The 8175-nt window shown below is 56.6% G+C and overlaps 2 protein-coding genes across 4 annotated transcripts; both read right to left on the bottom strand.

The window, feature by feature from the left end:
- Positions 1-69: 69 nt before the first annotated feature.
- On the bottom strand, positions 70-2707 carry CTRL (chymotrypsin like). 2 transcript variants are annotated; one of them, XM_023763133.1, is made up of 7 exons: positions 2540-2707; positions 1307-1410; positions 1135-1214; positions 933-1014; positions 592-772; positions 372-505; positions 70-281 (listed from the first exon to the last, which is right to left on the bottom strand). In XM_023763133.1, the coding sequence occupies exons 1-7, from the start codon at positions 2565-2567 to the stop codon at positions 120-122; spliced, it is 771 nt and encodes a 256-aa protein (XP_023618901.1). In that variant the 5' UTR covers positions 2568-2707; the 3' UTR covers positions 70-119. The 2 variants fall into 2 exon arrangements, with proteins under 2 accessions (XP_023618901.1, XP_006099507.1); XM_006099445.3 differs by having other exon boundaries at positions 1971-2680.
- A 2051-nt stretch (positions 2708-4758) lies between these two features.
- Positions 4759-7482, bottom strand: PSMB10 (proteasome subunit beta 10). Of its 2 annotated transcripts, XM_006099446.3 has the most exons (8): positions 7137-7462; positions 6791-6878; positions 6606-6703; positions 6358-6498; positions 5977-6092; positions 5821-5879; positions 5055-5206; positions 4759-4931 (listed from the first exon to the last, which is right to left on the bottom strand). In XM_006099446.3, exons 1-8 carry the CDS (start codon positions 7190-7192, stop codon positions 4820-4822), a joined length of 822 nt encoding a protein of 273 aa, XP_006099508.1. In that variant the 5' UTR covers positions 7193-7462; the 3' UTR covers positions 4759-4819. The 2 variants fall into 2 exon arrangements, with proteins under 2 accessions (XP_006099508.1, XP_006099509.1); XM_006099447.3 differs by lacking the exon at positions 5055-5206 and having other exon boundaries at positions 7137-7482.
- Positions 7483-8175: the final 693 nt, after the last annotated feature.

Genomic DNA, 8175 nt, shown 5'->3' on the forward strand with positions numbered 1-8175 from the left:
CGAAAGACCACGTGGGGATAGACCTCTCCCCACCCCAGCCAGGAGGACAGACGAGATAACACAAGAGAACAGAGTTTGGAGTCTTTATTGGATTAAAGGGAAGTGGCCTGTGGGTAGGCTCAGTTTTGGGCTGTGACCTGGTTGATCCAGGTGCTGAACTTGCTCACCCGAGTATACATGGCAGGTGCGCGCACATTGCAGTTGCTGGTGCCCCAGGAGACAATGCCTGTAAGCACCCATGTGTTCCCCTTCTGGCAGACAAGAGGGCCTCCGGAGTCACCCTGAGGGAAGGAGAGGGGAGAAGTCAGTGTGTGGGGGGGGGTGTGTGTGTCAAAGGACAGTGCAGAGGACAGGACGGTGCTAGTGCTCACCTGGCACGAGGAGGCCCCTGAGCCGCCTGCACAGATCATGGAGTCGGTGATGCGTGAGCCCCAGTACTGCTGGCACTGTCTCACAGTGACCAAGGGCAAGGCCACCTGCTGCAGGCGCGCTGGGGTCACATTGCCTGTGTGCCAGGAGGGGGTGGTTAGGCCCTAAATGACTTGTCCCCACTCTAGCTCTCCCACCCAGATCTTTGGCCCAAGTTCCTACCTGTGCCACTGAGGCGGCCCCAGCCAGTGGTAACACACGTGATGCCTGTAGGCAACACCTCATTTGGGGAAGCCAGGCAAACTGGTGAGATGCGTGCTGTGTACTTGGCTGGGGAGGCAAGCTTCAGTAGTGTCAGGTCATTGTTGAAGGTGGTGGGGTTCCAATATGGATGTGTGATGGCCTGTGGAGCCAGAAAGGGCCATATTGGATGGGGTGAGCACAGGCCCCCAGAGTTGATGGGTGCTGAGGGGGCTAGGCCAGGGAAGGCCTGAATTCTTCATCCCCAGAGCCCACCCACCTGTACTGCTCACTCTTCCCCAGTCTGCAACCCAGGGACTCACCCGCGCGATGGACATAACTTGCAAAGGCTCAGAGTTGGATGATCGGTCGTACTCGCCCAGGACAACAACATGACGGCCAGGGCTGCAGTGAGAGTGGGGTTAAGCAGCCACAGGGAGGGCAAAGCAATAAGAGAGGGGCATCTAGAGGAAGGAAGTGGGGAGAGGTGGGCTGGGGTGGGGTGGGTGGGGTGGAAGCACTCACCTGACATTGCAGTGGGCAGCAGTGACCACCCAGGACGGGCTGATGAGGGAACCGCCGCAGAAGTGGAAGCCGTTCTTATCCTGGGGTCAGGGATCAGAAATGGGAGGGGAACTCAGGTTTTGCCTAGGCGTGAAGCACCTGGGATCCTGTCCCACCCCCAGGGTGCATGTACCTGCAGGGACACCTGCCAGGGCCAGGAGCCTGGCACTGCATTCTCCCCGTTGACAATCCTCTGGTTGAAGCTCAGTGCCGGTCTGATGGCAGGAACGCCACAGCCTGGCGATTGGATTGGTGAGGACCTGTTTTCTACACCCCAGCCCACCTCTCCCCCATCCTCCTTCCAGATGCCCTCAGCTTTGCACCCCAGAGGGGTCCAAATCCAGAGGACTCATCACTATCCCTTTTCACCCTGAGCTCCTTCTGGGCCCCTGCACATTTCCAGTCATTCCCACCCAACCAGTCCCCAAGTGCTGTCCACTCTCCATTTCTCCAGCCTACTCCCCACCGTTCCCCAATTCCGTCCCCACCCTCCAGCCCAGGCCACTTGTCTTCCTGAGCCCTAGGATAATATCCTGGCCTCTCTACCCACTCCATGCTCCACGCAGCCAGAAGGTTCTTCCTAAACTACAATCCATCCTTCACTTCTCAGCTTCCTACACCTTCTCTAGCTCCTGGGCCTGGACTGAACTCCTGTCCACTCTTGCTTCCTCATGGTCTTGGCACATCCTTTTTCCTTTACCCACTCTGTCCACCTGCCTTCCTTCCAGCCAGCCTGGCCCCCTGGGCAGGAAGCCTGAGCTGGTGCTGGAACCCGGGGCTGGTCCAGGCCTACTCACCCCATGAGGAGCCGAGCAGGGTCAGGGTAAGGGTCAGACTGAGCAGCAGCATTGTGGTAGGCGTGAGACTGAGATGGGCCTGGCTTTATGGATCTCCTTGTCCTTGGGCTAAAGTCCCAGGCATGAGGCCAGGCCAGCTGTATGGGCACAGCCCTGTCCCACGCTCTCTTCTGGAGCAAGGTCTCTCTGGGCCAAGGTCCTCAGTCCAGGCCTGGACTTATCAGAAGGAGCCCAGATGTGGGTTTCATACCCCCTCAGTCCCCTAAAACCTGGCCTCTGATTGACTATCTGAACCACTTCACATCCCAAGTGCTGAGCACTGGGTCCTAAGGAATTATGGTTAAATTAGGTCTATGGTGACCAGCTGGTGGCCTGGATCAGGGAAGTTTCCCAGGCCTATCACGGGCACCAGACTCAGAGAAGCCTGCTCAGCACCCAGGAGTGTTCCTGACTGGTGGAGGGAATGTCCAGCTGTACCAGCAGAGAGCCAGGGTCATGTGGCCAGGACAGGGGTTCTAGCAAGTTGTGAATCATTCCTCATTTTAGAACAGGAATCACAGTTTGCTTACACAGATGGTGACTCTCCCACCAGCACATGGTGTGGTTGGACCCAAACCTTCATCTGTCTGGCTCTGAAGACCACACTCTTTTTTTCTTTTAATCTTCACCCTTGGATGTTTTTTCCATGATTTTTTGAGAGAGTGGAATAGAGAGGGAGAGACAGAAACACCGATGTGAGAGAGACATTGATTGGTTGCCTACTGCATGCCCCTAACCAGGGCTGGGAGCCAGCAACCAAGGTACGTGCCCTTGACCGGAATCTAACCCAGGACCCTTCAGTCTGCAGGCCAACGCTCTAACCACTGAGCCAAACTTGCTAGGGCTGAAGACCACACTCTTTTTTTTTTTTTTAAATATATTTTATTGATTTTTTACAGAGAGGAAGGGAGAGGGATAGAGAGTTAGAAACATCGATGAGAGAGACACATCGATCAGCTGCCTCCTGCACACTCCCTACTGGGGATGTGCCTGCAACCAAGGTACATGCCCTTGACCGGAATCGAACCTGGGACCTTTCAGTCCACAGGCCGACGCTCTATCCACTGAGCCAAACCGGTTAGGGCTGAAGACCACACTCTTAATGATGAGATGATGCCTGAGAAGGGACTGGAGCAAAGGAGGGCAAGGTGTGCACTCTTGGTGACTGCCCAACCTTGTACAGAGGATGCTGGTAGAAGGGTAACAGTCATTAAATCTCTGACAACCTCCATGCCTTGGGGATCATGTGAGCAAGCCCTGGTGTCCACAGCCTGTTTGTTGTCCAGTTTGAACCAAGAGAGAGGAGAGGCCCCTATGTGCAAAGCTACAGTGGGTAAGTTGGCGGGTCTCCTAGGGGGTGTGAGGGTTTCGACTATTCAAGAGAACAGTTTAAAATGTGAGTTAATGGTTAAACATGGGGATGGATGGATAGATGTGTGGTAAAGCAGATAAAATATTAATTGTAAAGTCTGTGGTGGATATATAGTTGTTAGTGTACAATTCTTCAAGTTTTATGTCTTAAAATATTCATAATAAAATGTGGGGGGGGGGGGCACAATCAGGGGTCCATAGATGTCCAGCCTAGCGTAGACCCTCCCCGAGAGGTAAGGCAGTTGCAAAGCTCCAATGGAGCTCAGCCATTCTGAGGGCAGGATGCTGCTACCAGCACTCAGCACCTGGGCCTAGCACACAGTGGGTGCTCTGCAAAGATTTGTTGGATAAATGTGTTGTGTCATATGTCCCCACAAGAGCACTGTAACCCCTGTCAGCCCAGAAACTTGGAGTCAATGTCCCTACTCACAACCCAACTTCATGTTAGCACCTCAGATGTGCCTGGCTTTGGAGGGGTTTCACAGCTAAAGGTGTAACGGGGTGAGGAGTGCTCTGTGAGAACTTGCCCTTGGAATCAGGGAGCAGCTCCTCTATCAGCACTTTATTTTTTTTATTATACATTTTAATTTCAGAGAGGAAGGGAGAGGGAGAGACAGACAGAAACATCAGTGATGGGAGAGACTCATTGATCGGCCACCTTCTGCATGCCCCCTACTGAGGATCGACCCCGTAACCCCTCAGTCCACAGGCCAATGCTCTATCCACTGAGCCAAACCGGCTAAGGCCTCTATCAGCACTTTTGCCCTCAGTGGCATCCGGTGGGGAAGGGGGCTTGACTGAGAGATGTAGGCTTTGTCCTGGGCTACCAATGAGCCAGGCAAAGGCTCTAAGTGAGGGCAGTACTTGGGGACTTTTGGGTTTTACAACAGTCCCCAATGGACTATAGGGTAAGAGCAAGGTGTAGGAGTGGTAGGCGGACTTCTATGGTGTGGAGTCAGGGTGGGGCTTTCCACCTTGAGTTTTTGTGTGTGTTTTTTTTTCCCCAGAGAGGAAGGGAGAGGGAGAGAAATAGAAACATCAATGATGAGAATCACTGATTGGCTGCCTTCTGCACACCCCCTACTGGGGATTGAGACCGGGTATGTGCCCTTGACCAGACTTGAACCCAGGACCCTTCAGTCCACAGGCCGACACTCTTATCCACTGAGCCAAACCAGCTAGGGCTCCACCTTGAGTCTTCAATGCTTGCCAGAGCTGAGGTTCTGGAGGAGGGTAGATGCCTAGGGTGATGAGTTGAAGGGCACCTCTTAGACCAGACACTGGAGCCGTAGGAGGGAGTGGCTCCTGCAGAGATACCTTAGCCACAGATCCCTGCTAGCTGCTCGTACCCTCTTCCCAAGAACAACATAGCCATCTGTTCAGGTGTCTATTTTCTGCGTTTATTCCCTGTTGTTCCAAGCTCTAAGCTTCAGCTTACTTCACTCCACTTCCATGGTCTGCACTGTTTCCTCCACCAGCTCCAGGGGCAGTGGCTTCACTGTCTCGGACAGGACAGCTGTGGTCCCAGGGGCAAAGCGGTACTGGGTGTGCCTGGGATGGAGGAGAAATGGCCTCTCAATATAGGCCCATTATGTGGCCTGTCCTCTTGCAGCCCCCAACCTTCCCTGCTACAGCCCATCCTCCCCTGTGGTCCCACATCTCCCTTGCTCCCACCTCTCTATGGGCTTTGTGGGTGAGCTCAGTGTTCGCAGCATCTTGGCGCCGGTCCCCGTGATCACACATGCATCCACACTGCCCCCGGAGCCCAGGTCACCCAGGATTCCTGCAGTGATGGCTTCCACCAGCAGCCCCTGCGCGGCCTCCAGCTGTGGCGATGTGTGTGTGAGGTCTGATGGACTCTTCTGGCATCACCCGCAGGCTACAGCCTGGGGGCTTTGTTAATCGTGAAGCCCAGACTGCTTATCCTTTGCTCACACACAAACTCCTCTCTCCCCCTCTACCCCATCTCCACTCCAAACTCCCCTTCCCTGGTCTGCTTCCCTCTCCCCCTCCTGTTCCCACTGCCCACTGTCCCCATCTTTACAAACTTCTCTGAGCACTTTCCTGGCCCTGATTCCAGTGGCCTATCTGGCCCCCAATCCACCGGATCTTTCTCTTTCTGGGTCTTACCTCATCCACTTCCATCCCACCCCTAACAAAATGCAGACTCCAGACCCCACCTGCCATTTCCTCCCTCAGCCCCAGTCCTCTCCGAGCTTTGACTTCTCCAGGAAGCCTAACACTGGCGCTGACGGTGGTCTGTTGGAAAACAGCACTCCTCTCCCCTCACTCCACCGGTTCCCTCGGTCTCCTTTCAGTCGCCGCCTCCTCTGAGAAGCCTTCCCTGACCTCTAGACCAGCCAGGGTCCCTCTGCGCTCCCCCAGCTCCCGGGTGCACTTCCCACCCATGACCACGTAGTGGGGGTCAGGTGTCGCTCACCGTCATGTTCGGCTGGAACCGGTCCTCCAGCACCGCCAGGGCCGCGTCCTGGCCGGAGCCTGCAGGCAGAAGGGGCGTCTAAGGTAAGCCCGCCGCCCAACGCAGGGCAAACGGGTCCCAGGGGCGGGGTACGTGGGGACCCGCAGAACCGCTCACCCAGGGCCGTGAAGGGCAGACGGCTGTAGGAGCCGTGGGGGTGCACGCTGTAGAGCTGCGGTCCGGTCACGTCTACGCCGCCCACGACCAGCGAAGCACCGATGTGGCCCTGGTACCTTGGCGCGGAGTGGGCGTGGTCACTCGCAAGCACTGGGACCCGGGCCCCACTCCCTACACTCCTCCTGACCCGAGCCCCGCCTCTTCCGGTGATCGGGCGTCTGACTGACAGCGCTCCTTCCCTTGCCCAACTCCTCAGGCTGGCCTCTTCCGGTATCCCGGGACCTCACAGCCCCGCCCCTCCCCCTCCCCGTACCACCTTCTCAGCCCCGCCCATCCCGCAACGGCCCCGCCCCAGGCCCATCTTAGCCCCGCCCTCTGCACCGGAAAAGCTTCTGGCGCAGTAAGCGGGTAACCGTGGCCACGCGGGGCTCGCGGCCCGTGGACAGCGCGTGTAGCTCCATGTTGGACGCCGCCATCCGCGTGGTCATCTCGGCGTCCGCGGCTACTCCAGCCCCACAGCAGCTGAGGGCGAAGGGAGGGTCGGTGTGGGCGGGGCTAGGATGGGGGGGCAGGGGATGGGAACTAGGGGTGCGGTTCTTGTGTGGTAGAACGGGGCTGGGGGTTCTCACTAGATTTTGGGCGCGATGAAGTGGATCTTCTCGCAGTTCTTGTCCGCCACGACCGAATCGTTAGTGGCCCGCGTGTCCGCGCCCAGGATGACCCCGTCCTGGGGAGGGGAAAGGAGGCTGTTGGCTCAGGGCCTGCCCATCCCCGCCCGCCTGGCTAAGCCTCCCGGCCCCGACCCCACGCTCACTCGGAACACAAGGCCCGCGATGGTGGTCCCGGTCTTGCGGGCATGAGGGGCCCGCAGTTCCGGGAGGGCGCGTTCCAAGGCTGCGTTTCTGGAAAGGGAAGAGAGTAGCCCATGTTTCGGTTTTTCTGGGACCCCCTTCATATCCCCCGACTCCGTCCCGGGTGCCCTCAGCTCCGGGTAAGCCCGGGAATCCAAGTCGCCCACCACTGGCTATCTTCCTCACGTGCTCCCACCCCTGGTGCCCTCTGCCCTTCGCCACCAGGAATACAGGGCCCTCGGGGCTCCCACGCTCAGAAGACCTGACGGGGAGTGCAGGCAGCTCCGGACCAGCCATCCCCCACCTCACCTCTGGCAGTTCTCGAAGGAGAAACCCCCTCGGGGTTCTAGCTCTGTTTGCAGCATCGTAGGATGGTCAGGGACTGGGTGGTCGCTGGTGAAAGGAGTGGGACCAGCCGGGAGCAAGAAAAGCAGAGGCCTGTTCTCTGCAGGGCTCCACGTCTGACGCTTCCTGCTTTCGCTTTCACCTTAACTTAGAGGACGCTGGCTTGTCGTGCATCTCTTTCACTTTCACCTCTGGTCCCAAGCAGCTTGGGAAGAGGATGATGCACCTTGCCCGGCTCTCCAGGCTGCTCCTAGGTCCTCCGAACAAAGGGACAAACCCCTTCCTTCTGGCCATTGTTCAGCTCCTCCTCCCCCTTCCAGTCTGAGCCCCTAGTTCTGCCTCTGATCCCCAGTCTAACTTCAAGTCCCAGCACGTTAAGGCTGTTGGACCTTTTGCCAGGTCTCTGTCTGCCTTATCACAGGCCTCCCAGCAGCATCAGGCCTGGCCTTTTGTCCTTAGTTACCCTCCTTTACCCAACTTCTTTTACTCCTTCGCCTTCTGCTTGTCTTTTGTTCCTGTTTCCTACCCAGACACCTCAACATGGAAACTCAATCATGCTGGTCCTTTTATCTTCCTTATCTCAGGTGCTGTCTTTCCTCTCTCAAGAGGGGCCTGGTGGTTGTCCATCTAGTGGCTTGGAGGCATGCTATGGCCAAGCCTTATTTCACCTCCCAAATGATCCTTTGTCTATCCACATCTTTCACCTAACTACTGCTTAGTCTCAGCTAGCATCCTGTCTCCTGGCTACTACACTGGCCTCCCTGGATTCCCCATACTTCCTGGCCCACCTTCCCCTGCAGCTCTACCCTGCATAGAAGGAATCTGGTACACTCTCCCTGGTTAAAGCAAGTGCACACTGCTCTTAGGCTCAAACCCAAGTCTTTTCAGTGGCCCATGTTACCCTTCTCAGACTACTTGCCTCCATTAATAATTCAATCTTCATTAGCTAAATGATCTGATTAGTGGCTGTCACTCCCCCAGAATCTAATCTTTTGTACTTCTG

The sequence above is a fragment of the Myotis lucifugus genome, unplaced genomic scaffold, assembly GCF_000147115.1.
Source record: "Myotis lucifugus unplaced genomic scaffold, Myoluc2.0 scaffold_274, whole genome shotgun sequence".
NCBI lineage: Eukaryota > Metazoa > Chordata > Mammalia > Chiroptera > Vespertilionidae > Myotis > Myotis lucifugus.